This window comes from Coffea eugenioides, chromosome 6 (assembly GCF_003713205.1).
Source record: "Coffea eugenioides isolate CCC68of chromosome 6, Ceug_1.0, whole genome shotgun sequence".
In the NCBI taxonomy this organism is placed as follows: domain Eukaryota; kingdom Viridiplantae; phylum Streptophyta; class Magnoliopsida; order Gentianales; family Rubiaceae; genus Coffea; species Coffea eugenioides.
The window spans coordinates 17,038,429-17,056,522 of NC_040040.1; the positions used below are offsets into that span (position 1 = coordinate 17,038,429).

Consider the following 18,094-nt stretch of genomic DNA (forward strand, 5'->3'; position numbering starts at 1 on the left):
GCAATGTTTCAGAAATATTCCATCTAGAAGAACTCAGAATGAGACAATGGAAAGCATGAAAGTTTGCTTTTAACCAAAGACTCAGTTTTAGATTAGACTCTCCAACTGTGAAAATTAGACAGGAGGGGAATGCCGGCCAATGACTTGGATGTATAATCTTCATGCTATCAAGGTATTATATAATCTGCATGCTAGCAGGATCACTGTTGCGTGGGATGAACTATCTTGTCCTAAGTTAATGCTGAGATGGCTTTTTAATCATCTTTCTTCTTTGAAAAATCTGGATGTGTATACTACTGATATTTCTTTATTTACAGATTCAACAACAGATATCTGTTGGAAACATTTTCTCTGTATCACCAAAATATTTTATCATCATATTTTCGTACTCATATTGCAGGTCGAAATTGACTAAGACTATGGATTCTTCTCTCTGGGATCCACCAATTTGTGAAGGTTGCTCTGCCTTGTTATTTTTTTAGCTAAATGATTCAAGTTACTACTGGTGGTTGTTTAGACTGAAAAAATTACTGGAACTCTGTATAGATTCGAATTTTGCAAGATGGAAAATTTCTATTTCACTAAAGCTGACTTCTTATTTTTGTTTGTGTAATTTTTGGTTACAGATGACAGTGCTGATTTTAAAGGAAATTGGCAGTCTGATTTCTCCTCTGGTGTGGGGTGCGGTAAGTTTATCCCCTTTACAATGTTTGCTAATCAGTTTCTTTAGGGACTTTTTTTAGACTGACTTAAGGTCCCCTCTTTTCCATTATATGTGTGTCATAGATGTCATGGAAGAAGATGCCATAAATGAAAGGTGTTGTATCGAAGTGCTGAAAAAATTGATACCTAAGGCTGATGCCGAGATAAAGGAACTTGAGGAGAAATTATATTTTTTTCAGGCAAGTGGCTTTGGAAGATGATGCTTGGGCTAAGATATGCTTTGATACTTTGACAGAGAGGACCAAGGTGCTAGATATCTCGATTCAGAGATTGAAGAATGAAAAAGTGCAACAGCAACAAGGACAGGCGTCTAGTTCCCAAACACATGGAGATCCTGCTCAGAATGAAAAACAACAAACAGAAAATGAACTAAACTTTTGTTTCCAAACAGATGGAGATCCTGCTCAGAATAAAAAACAACAAACAGAAGATGAATTGGATGTTTGTTTTCAAACAGATGGAGATGCTGCGAAAATTGAAAGCCCACAAACAGAGAAGGACCTTGATTCTCACATCCAAACATGTAAGGAACCTTCTCAGAACCAAAAAATACAATTGGAACATGAGATGCGTGTTCTTTGCCAAACACATCTAGAACCTGCTCAGATTGAAAACCTGCAAGCGGAACATGAGAGGGATTTTAATTTCCAAACAAATGGAGATCCTGGTCAGGATGAAACACTACAAATGGAACATGAAATGGGTGTCCCTCACCATAAACATGGAGAACCTGCTCCGAAACTGAGTGAAATACTAAAAGCTCTTCTGGAAAAGTACTACTTTCCAAACAGAGATAAGCAGGTTTGTGTAATACCTCAATTTTATTCTGTTGCTCTGCTGCCCCACTAAGCAAGTTGGCATGGTTAATTGATTAGACATAGTTTTTCATATTACCCTCTACTATCCCCTGGTTTTTCTTGTTTGTAAATAAGTGCAATAGTTGATGTGAAATGAAGCGGCTGAAAACCTGTTCTGGATTATTTCTGGTCATGTCACTTTTCAGAATATGTATAAATTTCCTATCCAATACCTGAAGATATTTGAGACCTTAGCTGCTAAATGCTTCCTACCATGTTCACTGGTATTAAGCATCTCAAAAGCCAGATAGATGTATGACTGAAAGAGTATTATCGGGTGAGGTATTTGAGAACTTATTCAAAGTAACTTTCAGGGAAAGAAAGCCTTTTTTAAGAAGTAAGGAAGTAAAACAGCTTCATCGATTACATGAATTAGATCAGGTGAACAAATCACTTTTCGCTTCCTCTTGTTCATCACGTTTTCTGGGGAATAATGGTATGGGCTATTGCGGATTTAAATTATAATCATGACTTTGCATGCCAACGTGATGTACGCTAGTTGAATTGTAGTTTGTTCTTTTAATTTAACATCTTCTGCACTATTTTTATATGGTATTGCTGGCAAATGTGATGTCAAATACACCATCTTTGCCGATATGTATCACTGGACATTTGATGTCGACTTGGTGCTTGGAATTTGTTGTGTGTATTATTTGTTTCTTTTAAGACCTCATTTAAGTAACAATCACTTTTCGCTTCCTCTTGTGAGAAGCTCACCGCTCTCCAGTCCACAGATGAGACCGGCTTGAGCAATGCTGAAGCAATAGCCTGTGTTGCTAAATCCTTGGAAGAGATTGCTGAACCTTTTAATCCGGAAGTTTCAGAGGATGCGGAAGAGAAAGACCAGGTAAAGACAACCTCTTTGCATTATTTTGCAGTTCCTAGCATGGCTGCCCTGCGAAATCTGTCAAGTGCTAGATTTGAATTCGCAATTCTAACTTGTGACTCGTGTAGACTACAAGATTTCCTTTCTCTTTGTTACATTTTCATATTGGTTTTCTTCAAACAATGATCAGAATGGAGATACTACAATCATCAACTCATTCCCAAATCTTTCTGAACATGCAAGTGAAGCATCCACCAAGAGAAAAATGATGGAGATTGATTCAAGCGGAATACATGATTCAACGACCGAGGCAGAGAAGAGGATGTATACCCCAGACATTCAGAAGGTACCTACCAATCGGTCGTCAAATTAGGAATCAATTATTATAAATGTACAAATTTCTTTTGACTTTACTGCTCTCATACAACAAACAGGAAGCAACTGCTATGATGATGGATACCAGTGCGAATGCCTTGAGCTACATAGCTGGTTCAAGCAGTGGAACAGTGGGCTGCAATCTTTCTGAAGAAACAAGCGGGGCAGTCACAGTACAGAATTTCAGAATTAAAAGCACTAAGTTGAAGCCATCTCCAAATCCCGCTGAAACCACCATTACAGAAACTGATATGGTATGAGATGTTTCTTATGTACTCGAACTGATAAACAAGTTAGGCCTAATCATTTGTGAGACTCTTGGTTTCTGGTTTCTTTAGTTTGATGTAAGCATGTACTATACCTTTTTCCAAGCTGAGGAGGCGACAGTAATGTATCCCTTTCGAGCACCCTCATATCGTTTAACTCACTGAGACGTGACTTATCAGTTGTACCTGTTATTATATTGTGAATAAACATATCTTATAATTACTATATTAATACTAATTCTTCTGAATTCTATTAGTTACTCTGCTTGAGAATTGAAATTCTCAGTGTTGGTCGAAATATCGATATATCACATTTAAATATCTAAACGAGGATGTAGAATATATGCACCATTTGCAGAATGAAATTATGTGCGTTAATGTATTTTTTCTTTATCTTTTCTTGATTTTTTTTTTGTCTATTGCTTTTGTATTCTGATTCAATAAAGAAATAATTTTTTTCCGTAAAATTACTTGTTAAAATCCTAACGAATAAAGACTTTTGGCAAAAATGGGATTTTGGGTTTTCACAAATTTTCCCCCCTACAAAGTATGAGGAGGATTCAATATCTACACGGTAAATTTTCATTTCGGAGATGATTCTTATATGACTAAGAAACCGTGTTGCATCTTCTTTTCTTTTCTTTTCTTTTTTTTTTTCAGAGCATCTTCCAGCTTTCAGATATCACTTCAGTTTGCATGACAGATCCTGTAGATCGGAAGGTTAAAGAGGTTGATATAACCAACTCGAAAGAAGCCGAATTTCCCCTCCTAATGAAGCAAGAAGATTGGTGGCTTTTTGATTTCGAATGGGCACTTGGAGAATCATCTTCAGAGGTGTTCAATAGCACGACCAAAGAGCCATTGCTGAAGGAGAGACAGAAGCCACAACTGTTGAATCAAACACATCATATTGAAGGAGTTGGAGCAGAATCATTCACGTCAAACTCCTTGAAGTCAGGGATTACCGAACACAGAGACAGGCCCTTCCCCATGTTTGAGTTGGGACTACTTCCAGAATCGTCCCTTGGTATGGAAATGGGGTACAAACCCTCCACTATGAAAAGTTTCAAGAGGATCCTTGATGAGAATAATTCTATGAACAAAAAAATAAAAGAGGAGACCCGTATAGACTTCAGTGGAGAGAAAAGTTGCAATGTTGTTTCGGCTTGTCAGTCACCAGGGACAAGGCAGAAATCTGTGCTCCCCCCATTGATCAAGAAAGGCGAAGAGTTGGGCAATCTCCAAGTCACTCGGACGATGCAAGAGGGAAGGCTGAAAGGTTTGGTCAAGGAGGAAGTCGATCGGATCTCCAACTTTCATGCAGCGAATGAATTTGGAGTTAAGAAGCCTCTCAAGTTACTCTCTTGTACAACATCCGTGGCCGCAATGAATCTCGAGTTTTTGTCGATGGCTCGACTCAGAGCCATGGCAAAGGAACGCAACCTCCAAAGGTACTGTAAACTCAACAAAAGTGACTTGATCAAGCTTCTTAATTTCCCACCTCCAGCCCTTTAATTTCCCTTGTGATTGCAAACATACTCGGTTATTATAGAAGCCGCATGAACTTATTTTTGCTTCGATTTTTTAGCCATTTTACAGAAAATGCCATTATAAACTTTAAGAATGTGTAAGCGTGACTCATCTGGATAGAATTTTGATGACTTTGGGTACTCTGTTGGTTTCTTTTCTCCGTGGAGCTTGACATTTGACCGGGCCATAATGTTGCTGGTGATTTAACTGCATATGGATATTATTATTCACGACAGTGCACTCTTGATAGCAGTATTCTGTGAAATTGCACACTTTCTGTGGTTATAATTGAACTGCACGCAGGAGGCAATTCAGCAGATTATGTGGTGGCAACTCCCCCAACTGTTATCAGCAAATCTATTGAGTTGGCTTATGATAAGTAGCAGTTGCAAAAGCAACTCTTTTCGTGTTTGATAAATCACCAGCAGCTACAGAAAAACCAGGGGCACCACCTTTTTCTCTCAGACCGATCTTCTAAATTGTTTAGCAGTATCAAAGCCATCACCGTTTTCCCTCAAGGATTGATACACAGTCAGCACTTGCTCTCCTTTAGCTTTCAGAAGGTATCTGATTCTGGATGAATTCCATGTTACAGCTTAAAAGACAAATTTACTGAATGAGGGTATTGTCAGGATTGGGAGTTTTCTACTGAGTGATGAATTGGGCGTTTACCTTATCATTTTGAAATCAAAGGCCAAAACAATCCGAGACTTGCCTCCGTTTAGTAGTCCAAACAGAGACCATTTGCAGGTACACAAATTTGAAGAAAGCTAAAAAAATAAACCATTGGAGTTTATCTGCTGCTTTTGATTATGGTACACTTTCAGGCCACAAAATGGTATATCATTCTTCCCTGCAAACAACAATAAAACACAAGAAATCAAACAAACAATTCTTAGAAAGAAAAATAAAACACAACAAAGTTTAGAAAAAGTTTTCAAGTTTTGGCACTTAAATATTTTCCTAATCTCTCAACCTATCCCCTATCTAGACTTATCCAGAACTAAGAAAAGTATCTCTCTTCAGAGGCAGAATCTAAAACTCGCCTTTCTGAAAGATTATGGGCAATGCCAGAACTTTACAACGCACAACGGTCAAAAGTAACAAGATAGAAATAGAAAGTTGGTGATTCTCTTCTCTTTTTCCTTCTCTCTCTCTCTCTCTCGATCTCCCCCCACAGCCCACCCCCTCCTCCTCCTTCCCCAACCCCCCCCCCCACCCAAAAACCTCCACTTCCCACCAAAAGAAAAATATCCCAAAAAGAATTCTATATTCAGATGCTGAACCTGGACATATATCATATCAAAATTTGAAGTACTCTATATAAGATCTACTTACCAATGAAACAGGGCGGGCATTATAACCACATTGTCTCAACATTAATAATGTGTCACAAAGCATAGAAGTTTGTCTATATGCCCAATATCAGAATAACTAAACCAAAGAGATCCATGTAGGAATGCACTAAATTACCCAAGGCACAAATTCCAAGTGATATTACAATGAGTGCTACAATTAGAAAGAAAATTGCACACGACAACTTCAAGAATTATCTAATGAGACAAAAGAGAGAGCAGACAACACTCATTTCAGTCATCTTCCTCCATGATCATGGCTCCAAACAAACAGTGAGTCCATCTGTCACTGACCTGGAACCAGACTTGCTTTGGAAAGGTCTACATTTACTATATCCATTCCCGACAGATAAACTAATTTCTTACCTGCGTTACTTTTCCTTAATTTTCTCTGATCTATCATTTAGAACTAATTCGAATTCGATTTTAGCAATCGAAAGAGTCAAACATCCACCTTTATAAACCAGGCAAGAGTCATAGGCTGACATTCAGAGCATTACTCTACTCAAATCCCTATTTACGGAAAATCTACAAGTGTTGCACTGAAAAATTAACATCTTCTCCACGAACCTTATTAAATCAACCCCAAACTTTAATAAATTAATAAATCAACCCCAAATTTTAGCTGTCATTCAGACACATGCAAATCAGAAAGTAGACTTAAGAACTCCAAGTTATCATGATTCATGTATATATATTAGAATTTAAAATTTATATAATTACAGGTTACTGAAAACTCTGTGCTTGGTGGTCCTGCCACTGCAGAATTTAAGGACCACATGGATGCAACCTTGAGAGCCAATTCCCATCCTTGAACATCTAACACTCCATTTCTTGATATCAAATAAGTAGCTAGGAGGTGATAAATGTCTATTTGTACAAACAAAGATGTTTCTGTGCTTGTGAAGCACACCAGAGATTTCAAACTATCTACTACTCTTTTCTAACAAGAAGTTAACTGTACTATAATCGAAATGATTATCAATTCATTTATACCACATCAAAATACTATTGTTGAATGCGATTGGAAAGAATAAATGGCATAATTGAAATGGAGAGAGAACCAGTCAAAGAGTTAAAGACTACTAAGCTGAAATGTGAAACATGCTGTTAACGTCACATAATGTCAAAAATCTACTGAGCTGACTGAGCAGGTAAGGCAATTACTTTGCTTCCCTAGAAGCATGACAAGAGGAGGTCATTCAAGCAGTTTTATGCTTTGTGAGTGACAAAAGACAGAAGGCAACAGTCAACTAGGGCATATAAAGAAAAAAGGTGGCAGAGATTACTTTGAAAATTCAAGCTTTAACATGGCATCTCTTAACTTGTAAGAAGCCATTTTAGTAGTTAGGATAGGCTTAACCTAGGGCCTACATTTACAAATTTTATGTTGAACCTTCTTGGCACTTAGATTTTAAGTTTGGCATGATATTCAGTCAGAAAGAATATTTATGAACTTTGCTATCTTAACAAGAATTGTGTGGTTTTGGTATCTAGGGACCAAGGTTCTAAATTAGGAATCAGTTTCTACAGTGAAAATGCCCCAGTCAAAACTCAGGTTGGAGAAAATATCTAGCCAAGTAGGAAAATGCTTAGAAGCCTGTGACAAGGTAATTCTCATCCAAAGAAATTGCAGATTTCAATCTAACAAATGGTCCAAACTGGAGATGCTGCAGACATTTAGTGTATTACAGAGTAGGTGATACGATTTAGTCTTAGGTCCAATACTGGACGCTTTCTCAGAATAGTTTCTAGAACTTCCTTATTCCTCCATATTCTTGTGAATTCTATGCAGTTTCATCATTTTCTGAGCCCTTGAATAGAGGTTTACAATGAACGTGCATGCAATCAAGAATCAGGTGCGATGCTGGATGGTTTCTAGGAAAAATCTCTAGAAATTCCTTGTTCCTCAAATTTATTACATTTATATCCCTTTTGAGAACTTGACAACATTCTATTGCCATTTTTTGCATGATCTAAACACGAACCAGTTTTATGAGACACCTTTTGGAGTGCCAACAAATTTCTGCTGCATCAAAAAATGTTCCTATTAGGCACACCCTTCTTAAATCCTACTTCCCCCAGGGGAGTTTATGCTTGAAGGCTTGCAAGGATCTTTCTGATGAAGCTTATTTGAGGTTTTTCAATAAACTTCTCATTTGCAGGGGTAAAGACTTTTAACCCACTAACTAAATTAAAATAATCAAACTGGAAGTGTAGAAATTCAAAAGTATCCTGGAAATGTAATATATTCCAATTCAAGAAATCTAAGATATTTAATTTGCAATATAAGACTTTTCAAAGTACACAACTCCCCCAAATTAACTTTTTATGCCATTTTGGCAATTGTATATATTCCATTTCAAGAAAGTGGGTATAATCTAGCAATAAAGAAATAGCTCGATTTGAAAGTGAAGTTATTTAAAAGAATAACTAATTAATCATGTAAGTAGAAGGGACAAAACAAGAGTGGGGCTGCATGGGACCAACCAAGTTCCCTCCATTCCAAGTAAATAGGTTAATATCCAGATAAAACTTGAGAAACTAAACTCCAACACTACTCATCAGCATGAGCTACACATCATTCTCCCCCATCACCACAGTACAACCACCCAGAAGCAAAAAGTTCAGCTTTTCACCCCAAAGGGATGTTTACAGCTGGTTAAGTGCAGTCCCCAGGCATGCAGTTCTATTCTCCGTATAAATGATAAAAAGGACACTGCTAATCTAGTAAATAAATGGTGTAGGTAGCATCCACCTTTACATGAGAACGCCTAGCCACGTATTAACATCAAGACAAAATGATCATGTTACATACGTATACTAATAATTGTCAGCTCTCACTTGGTGACTATAGAATCATTTGTATAATTCTGAGTAAAAAAATTCTTTCTTCAGTAAGTTAACAGCATATTTACCCTTCTCGCTTTTTCTTATCCATGTTTGTCCTTTTGTAGTTTAAAGGTGACTGAGAAGACAAAAGGTCAGATGCCTGAAGAATCTAACATGTGGATTGTCAATCGAGAGTAATAGAGGTCTGAGATGAAGATCAAATCACTCATTTATTTCTTCTAAAAACGCACTTCCTTTTTATGTAGGTTCCCAAAAAAAGAATCCCTAAAGTTTAATCTCCACTTTCTAAATTTTTTGACACAATACAGTATGATGAAAGAAATACTGGTGAACTAAAATATCAATGGAAAACCTATTCAACTTCATCCAATGGGTGATAGTGACTCTGACATGCTTTATCACAATGATCATTCTCCAAATATGGCCCTGCATTTAGATTTTTGAGTTTTTCATTTGACGTGTAACCCTGACTACCATATCGCGTTTCTTCGTTTAAATACAGTGTTTATGTCAAAAGGAACTGCAGCTAAGTGCTAACTGCAAAACTTATCCGTTTCTTATTCTTGTTTGTTCTAATGCTGCACCCTCCACAAAATCGCTATCAACATTTTTTATGATGTTAACAAGTCATCTTCCCATTTTTCTTACCAAAGCATATTCTTCTACATCCCCCTAGGTCTTGTGATAAAGTGACAAAGATTGGAGGTGATATCACGAGTCAGAAGATTCAACCTCCTAGTACTCACTTTAATTCTCTGTAGCCAAGTTCTAAAGTGGATTCAATATCTCGCTCAAGTAAACTTGAAGAATGTTCTCCTCAACCATTTCAGAAGCAAGTACAATTCATGAAATGACAAAGTCATCCAAACTCATCAAAGTTCTCAAACTTTGAAGACAATAGTAAACTAGTGTGTATATTCTCCTTAGAGTAACCTTCAAAATGTTCTCCTCAACCATTTCCGGAGCACGTATTATTGGTAAAATATCTAAAGCATCTGAGGTCATAAAAGTTCTTAAACGTTGAAGATGGTGCTTGGCACATGCACTATAAAACTACTCTACCTACTTTGCAGTATAAATGCTAACTTAACCTTATCCATATTAGAAATCAGATCTACTTTTAACCAGCAGAACAATTGCACCAAGTGCCAAACTGCAATTGGACTTCCCCAAGTTGATATGCCAAATATGACAACTGAAGGTGCTGTACTTCCTATGGACAACCTTAGCCTCCTTTCGCTTGCCAATTCTCATTGAACTAACCAATCTACGACAGGGCAAGACTGAAGAGTTCAAAGACCTATCAATTAAAATTACTGATCAATCCACTTATGAATAACCTAACTGCAAGAAAATCCAAATAGGAGACTGCAGAGTTTACTCGGTGAAAGGTAAGAATGCCAAACTTAAATGTATCTGCTTGATTATAAAATAAGCCTAGAGAAAGCCATCAAAACTATTGCTTGTTCTACACGTCTTAAGCTGTGCCAGAATGATGAATATAAAACCTTTTATGGCATCTATAAACAGCAGTCAATGAACATAAATTAGTATTAAATGACTATCCAAATGCTTCGCAAAAAGATAATCTTGAACGTGCAAACTAAGTTGTCACAGAGATAGAAAGCTATTTACCAACTTGCATATTCCAACTTGATAGAGATAAATGGAGCTAAGTCCCAAAAGTCCCTGAAAAGTAGCATGTACAAAATAATGCAAGAGTACTAGAAAAATTATCGATTCAATACAGAAAATTAAATAAAATAAAAAAGAAGGTTGTAAAACTCCTCAGAGATGACATGTACTGTTCTATATGTAAGATGAAAAGGCCATTCAGATAAAACATGTAAGATTCATGTCAAGCGTAACTTTGTCTGAGCTCCGCATGAATTGTTCAGAAGTCTTTCAAATCAGGGACGTAGTGATGACAAATATTAAAAACACTTGCCAAATGGAGAAAAAAAAATTAAAAGAAAGCTAGCACTTGTTTTGAGGGCAATGAAATTCTTCAGGACTTTGCTTCAAATTCCAAGGTCAAGCTGAATCTCAAAACCTTACCGTATAACATGAATGAGTAAATTTCTCAAGAAATAATAAGCAGTGTAGGAATATAGTGTTACCTCACTTAGATTGTAACATACAATCAGCATCCTTTAGTGCTCAAACAAGATGTGTTATACGATATTGGAGCTTGGCATTTTCTGCATTTAGCTGCTTTAGCTTTTTCTGAGCCTAAAAGGGACGTAAAACAAGACTGGGTTACCTTTTTAGCACTATTTAACATGCAAAAATTAAAAAAACTGCACAAAGCACACCTTTTCTCTTTCTAAAGCTTGTTCCGCTTTCACATTTTCTAGCTTTGACTAAAGCTCAAGGACCTTATTCAATAATTTCTCATTCCCAGCATCTGAAGAAGCATATCCACATGAAGAAAAGGATAAGGATGAGTTAATTAGTAGATGTCACAAAATTCAAAATGAATCCGTTGAAATGCATTGATGGTCAAACCTACTTCTGTCACTAGCAATAGCAGCTTCACGTCTTTCCAATCGAGTCTACATGACAAAGAAGGAACTTTCAATCAGTAAAACCCCTATCGTCAACAAAAACGAGGACAGATCTCCCAAACTGTCATTTGATTAATATATTACCCCTAAAAGCTTACGGCACGCTACAATTATTAATAAAGCAAAGCGTAAAAAGTAGTATTCGAATACAAGAAAATAGTATTCTACAATTCTGTAACTTCATTTACATGCCAAACACAAAAGAATCCACTACACAAGGGTGTGTTTGATTCCTCAAAGAGAGTTGAATTGTATACCATAGGATTTAAGTAAAATTTCTATAGACAAGTCCAATTCTAGTGCAACTCCGATTCTCACAAGGAACCAAACAAAAACATCAAACAGAAGAATCCGAAGCTCCCAATTTAGATTCCTGGACTAATTTAATATCTGATTCACGTGTTTATAATTCGTAAACATGATTGATGCATCAGTAGAAGAAACGTCAAAATAAATTCATCAAACTAGTCTAAGAACTCCTGGTAAAGCCCTTCAATGATTGGATTAATCATGAGAATTGATACAAGAAAAATTAAAGCATAACATATCAATGACAAGTAATTAAAAAAGAAAAGAAAAGAAGAGAAAAGCACCAAGATTTAGACCCATAATGTGGGCGTTAACGAGCTAAAAAGAGATCAGAAACCTCAGCCTCAGATGCTCGCTGGTGAAAGGATTTTCAGATTGCGGGCAGATTGTTTTCTGCCATTGGAGTAGATGAAGGCAGCTGCCCGCCTGCCAAGAGACGAAAGTGTCCGGTTTTCGGAGAGTTCGAGGTTGGGAACGAGGATAACCAAAACTTTTTTTTCTTTTTTGGGTTGTCTTATTTGGGTAGGGGATTGTACCAAAAAGTACTACACAATCGGAGTATTTGATCATCATGCCACCATAAAAAAATTGAAAAAATAAAATTAAAAACAGATGCACAATAGGAGTAATTGGAACAAGTCAGTAATTTTACAGTACAAGTGCACACAAATGGAATTTTGGATGCAACTTGGAAATCTATCTACACATTTACACAAATGATGCATAAATTATAGTCAATCTATATACAAAGCATGATATGTTATGAAACAACTAAAATGTGGATGTCCCTTTGTATTCTCAAGAGGATTAATTCTTGATTTATGGCCACATTATGTATAGAAGTTACAATCCATAAATCTAATCATGTAGTGGAGAAACCGTTTCATAAGTTTCTTCATATTCTTGTAGTAGTGGGTGTTTAAAAGGATTAATGTACCTTTAATCTTGTAGTATCTATATATAGAGGCACATTGACACCCTTTGTAAGGACTTTTGTATTAATTGGAATAATAAGAATATCACTCTCCATTTCTCTACATCTTTCTCTAATATCTCCATTTATACTATAGTAATTTATTAGTTTTACAACACGTTATCAGTACGAGTCTCTACTTTTGAGCAAAAGGTGAAAACGGAGCCTCTACCGTGAACAAAAGTGAAACACAAAATTCTGCCCGTATTTCTTGAAGTAACTTCTGAGGTAAATCTCTGATCCACAAACTTATTTCAATTTTTTATGACTAACATTTGAATGATTGAAAAATACAAGTGTCTAATGCTGAGCAACCATTAACCACAACAATATACTGTTTGACATCTTTGAGGTAATTTTTTTTCATTTAATTCTACTCATTTATCTTTAGAATTATTTGTTATAAATACTTATATTCTGATGCATTGAGTTTTGGAGATGCTATTATAGAAAATCAATTATATTTGAGGATCTACTTGTCCTTTGAAATACTTAAAGAAAAAAATTCGATCACCTGAAGATGGTCGTTCTTTAACGAAAATATTTGGCCACTAGAAGATGGTCATTATTTTAAAAGCCTGGTATGATAAATTTACCTGTGGTTACAAGAACATAATTATGCAATTTTCAGAATTACTTCTCAGTTGAAATTGTGTCGAGAAAATTTTACTCATAAGATATATTGAAAATGATACTCTCCACAATTGATTTCTCGAATATGCTCCTGTAGTAGCAATATTAAGAGAAATTTTGAGAAGTATTTTGTACTTATTGCATGCTAATTCTAGTCCATTCCCAGAAGTGAATGCGACTACATTTCAATTTACTAATTATGGTTGCTGCCATGACTATGATTTTGGTAAATATATATTTTACCACGACAAGAAAAAAATTACCACTTGAAGTGGGATAATAATGATAAGGACAAGAAAGTAAAGATCCTAAAGATAAATGTCCCGAAGTACATTTGACGAATCAAAATTATAATATCATCTTTACATGGCCAATTTCTTTAAACACCCTAAAGGTGTATGATGATTAATTTAATTAGCTTTTCTTCCTGAAGAAGAAATAGATGTTAAATATTTGGGATCAAAGGATTATGGTGATGATATTTGTCCCATAAGAATTATGGTGACAATAATATGTGTCTCATTAATAAATGCTAGTATATATACTATTTTCCAACAAAAGAGACAAACACAATCAGTTGTAGTGTTTAAGTGATTGAAAGTTCAAGAAGAGCCATCGCTATGTTTCTCCCTGTAGGAGAAAAGTTTATCATGAATAAAGCACTATTTTTTACCATGTCTCGAAAAATTATTGAATTTGAATATCCGTCGAAATGGATATCAAATTGAGATACTAAATGAGACAATAATAGAGATCATGTTTAGAAATCAAGTGAGATAAAGGTTAATTATATCATAATAATCATTCGAGAGAGAAATGATTATCGATATAGTTGTCTTCATTTTCATTTGATTTATAATCATCACTTGCAGTAAGTCAGAAGTTTACTGATCCCAATGAATAGCAAAAGTGATAATGTTTGAGATCCGACAAGTATTTATACATACCCTCTTTATACTATATATGGTTTCAAAAGAAATTTAAAATTTATGTCGGTATGAATCACCTTTTACGATTAAATATCGTAAAATATTGATGAGTAATCTATTGAATGATTTATTTATTCTGATGAGCTACGATTTCCGACATTAGCGGGAGGAAAAATCAACCGAAAGGAAATCACCTGAAAAATTGAATTTCCTTGATCCTCATACAAAATAATATGAACTACAAATTCAAGAAATTCTTCATTTGTAGAAAGTTATATTTATCAACTCCAGAAGAGTCATTAAATCAACTATTCCTGCAAGAAATATTCTGATTAAAATTAATGTCCCTGAAGAACATGCACAAGTGCTACAAATAAATTTAAGGCCGGCCTACTTAAATAAGGTATAAATTGATTTCAAATATCTCCGGAGATTAAATAAATGTCATGACAATATTCAACCTCTTGAAGAGACTGCTCCTGAAGAGAATGAAATCATAGAAAATTTAATTGGAGCCTAATGAAATGTAGCACTTGATATTATAGAAATTGATGAGGATCATGAATCTAGATCGGTTGATGAATGTCGCTATAGAAATGATTGTTCAAAATGGAAAGATACGATCCAATCTGAATTGGATTTATTGGTTAAAAGAAAAGTTTTTGGACTTGTAGTCCAAACACCTGAAGGTGTAAGGCAAGTAGCCCAAGATTTTTCACAAATATTTGGATACCAATGATCCAATATGTCCATGTGTTTTTATCAAGAAAAATGGATCAAATTTTGTGATAATTGCTGTATATGTTGATGATCTAAATTTGATTGGAACTCCTGAAGAGATTCAAAATAATGTTGAATATTTGAAGAAGGATTTTGAGATCAAGAATTTTGGAAAGACAAAATTCTGCTTTGGTTTACAAATTGAGCATTTGAAAGGTGAAATTTTTGTCCACCAAACTGCTTATACTCGGAAGGTATTAAAGCGATTTTATATGGATAAGTCACATACATTAAGTACTCTAATGATTGTCAGATCATTAGATTCTAATAAGGATACTTTTAGATTGTGAGAGGAAGATGAAGAGATACTTGGTCCTGAAGTACCATATCTCAGTGTAATTGGTGAAGAGTATTGGAATGCGACGATTAAAAGATCTCAAATGATGTTTACATCAGGGGGAGAAATTAATACACAAGAATAGTGTACTCTTTTTCTTTCAATAGGGTTTTTGGTCCCACTGGGTTTTTCCCTAGTAAGGTTTTAACGAGGCATATTCTTTGTGTAATGGGCATCCAAGGGAGAGTGTTATGAAACAACTAAAATGTGGATGTCCCTTTGTATTCCCAAGAGGATTAATCCTTGATTTATGGCTACATTATGTATAGAAGTTACAATCCATAAATATAATCATGTAGTGGGAAACCGTTTCATAGGTTTTTTCATATTCTTGTAGTAGTGGGTGTTTAATAGGATTAATGTACCTTTAATCTTGTAGTACCTATATATAGAGGTACATTGACACCCTTTGTAAGGACTTTTGTATTATTTGGAATAATAAGAATATCACTCTCCATTTCTCTACATCTTTCTCTAATATCTCCATTTATACTATAGTAGTTTATTAGTTTTACAACATGATATACTTTTTTAGTGTTAAAATGGGAGTGTTTTGATGTCAATTATATGAAACAATTATTTAATTTTTATCATTAATACATTTTCTCATCTATTTATCTTTCTAATCATCTGTTTATCTCACGTCACGAAAAAGTACTACAATGTCAAAATAAATAATTTTTTTTTCAAATAATGGATATCTCAATACCTCGATTTGTTGATTTACTTATTATTATTGGTGCCTGTGATTAAAAAGAATTTTAAAATAGTTGTTTGTTGGTGGTTATGTTGTTATTTTGTGAATTTTCAAAAATATTTAAATTGGTAGAAGAATAAGTGAATGAAGATAAAAATGGGATATCATATTAAGCGATAATATTTCATAGCATAGGTTTCAATAATAGATTGTCTGCAAAGGCTATTTAAGTCTCCCGTTTTTTAGATTATTATTCTACTTGCATTTTACAGATTACAGGTAATTCCATTAGCTATATGTCTATTCTTGGGGTTAAAATGCTAATCAACCTGTTGATTAATAAGGATTATAGTATCTGTAAAAAAGTCATTTAAGTTTTCCTTTTTTCTGATTATTATTCAATTTACATTTCATGGATTACAAGTAATTTCATAAGTTATATGTCCATTCTTGGGATTAAAATTAAAATCCACGCTCATTCTTGTAGAGTATGAGGTTTTGTTTCGCATCTTTTGGTTTCTTTTTCGTTCATCTTTTTAGTTTTTCGTAGCAATTTTAGTTTTTGTTTACCTGTTTAAGAAAGCATTCATTATTCTATAATTTAAGAAAACACCCATTGAAGTTGTTTGTTTGAAGGGGTTTCTATAAATTCATCACTGCCTAAAGAAATCGAACCATTTCTATTACTTCTGCTTAATTAGAAGGTACATGTGAAACACTATTAATATGAGTGGCTTAGAAGGTGTTTATTCTATTAATTCATCAATGACTAAACAATTCAAACTCAAATCCACAGCATACCATGTAACCTACCAATTCACAATGCTTTACTATCAAATTACTATCAAAATGAATTTCATATGCGAATCACTTACTACATGCAATAGAAAACAAACCATAGCTGAATTAATTAAAGTAATTTTTTTGGCTTACCTTATTGCAGATACTCCTCGGAAAACTTTTTCTTGCAGTTGTTCCAAACCTATTGTGGCAGCCCCACCTCCCCCTAGGGCGTACCCAAGAGTTTGGCAGACTGTCTGCCTAGTTCTCGTCAGGATTCAGTCATGTATCATGAAAATTTATAAATAAAACCTTAATAATTACAACCTTCAATATATACATTCATAGACCTCCAATATCCACATAACCTATAATACAGCTAAAGAGTCGAACTTACAAAAATCAAACCAAACAAGTCGGTTAGACATCTATGAAGTACTCACGCGAGCAGCTAACAAAACCTAGACAAAATCTATGTCTTCTCCACTCCCATTCTCACGTTCTTACTCCTATAAGAAAAACAAATTTCATGGAATGAGATAGAAACCCAATGAGGTTCCAACTAACCAAGCAGGTAAAATAAGAGACAAGATACCATACCCAAATATCAAGAAACAAGTCATAATCAAATAGATCATAATCCAGTCTATAGTTAAACAAATAGTCAGATAGATCATGTAAAAGTGTACAGTAAAGAACATATTCATGGCAAAAGATATAGATTGCTTTCAGGAGCAAGTTCCACCGCAGCTTGATCAAGATCCGTTGACTCTCCGTCAACCACGAAATTATAATGTCCGTACATCACCACTTTACACCAATTTCGATCCACCAAACATACCCCTTACCGGGCCCGAACGTCAAAGAAGTACCCAAGGTTCGTCGATCTCCTCGATTAAACCCTTGCAGGCTCGATTCGCCCAACTAGCGCTGGATTGGAGTTATAGTCCCAGATATACAGTAATTCAGAATTTGGTTTATAGCCCCTAAGTATTCAGATATTCAAGAGTGAAGTCATTGGCTGTTATCCAACGCTCACGCAGTAAATGATTGGAGACGTTAGTTGTCACTTAACACTCCGGATTCAGTAATATCAGTGTTCAAGTGATGAATTTCAATCAAGAGTAAACAGGTTAGGAACTTTATCCTTTACCCAAGATTTTCCAACTTACCCAACCGCTCTGAGGCTGGTCTAAAGCAAGAGGTCCAACGAGAGCTCAATTCACCCATTACCGACTTACATTCACGCATACGTATGAGTAACCCTAGATTCCACTTACCCGACATCTCGGATAAGGTCCAAG

At 35.2% G+C, this 18,094-nt stretch overlaps 1 protein-coding gene across 1 annotated transcript; it reads left to right on the top strand.

Annotated features, from left to right (window-relative positions):
- Positions 1–419: 419 nt before the first annotated feature.
- LOC113773719 lies at positions 420–2,592 on the top strand. Its single transcript, XM_027318342.1, has 5 exons — positions 420–456; positions 627–686; positions 787–817; positions 903–1,524; positions 2,308–2,592. Exons 1-5 carry the CDS (start codon positions 420–422, stop codon positions 2,590–2,592), a joined length of 1,035 nt encoding a protein of 344 aa, XP_027174143.1.
- Positions 2,593–18,094: the final 15,502 nt, after the last annotated feature.

What these genes read in the sequence shown, in the direction of transcription:
- LOC113773719 (XM_027318342.1), top strand. Translation starts at nt 420, where the DNA reads ATGGATTCTTCTCTCTGGGATCCACCAATTTGTGAAG. An exon ending in GAAGATGCCATAAATGAAAG is followed by an intron (nt 818 to 902) that starts GTGTTGTATCGA and finishes TATTTTTTTCAG; the next exon opens with GCAAGTGGCTTTGGAAGATG. An exon ending in TTCCAAACAGAGATAAGCAG is followed by an intron (nt 1,525 to 2,307) that starts GTTTGTGTAATA and finishes ACCGCTCTCCAG; the next exon opens with TCCACAGATGAGACCGGCTT.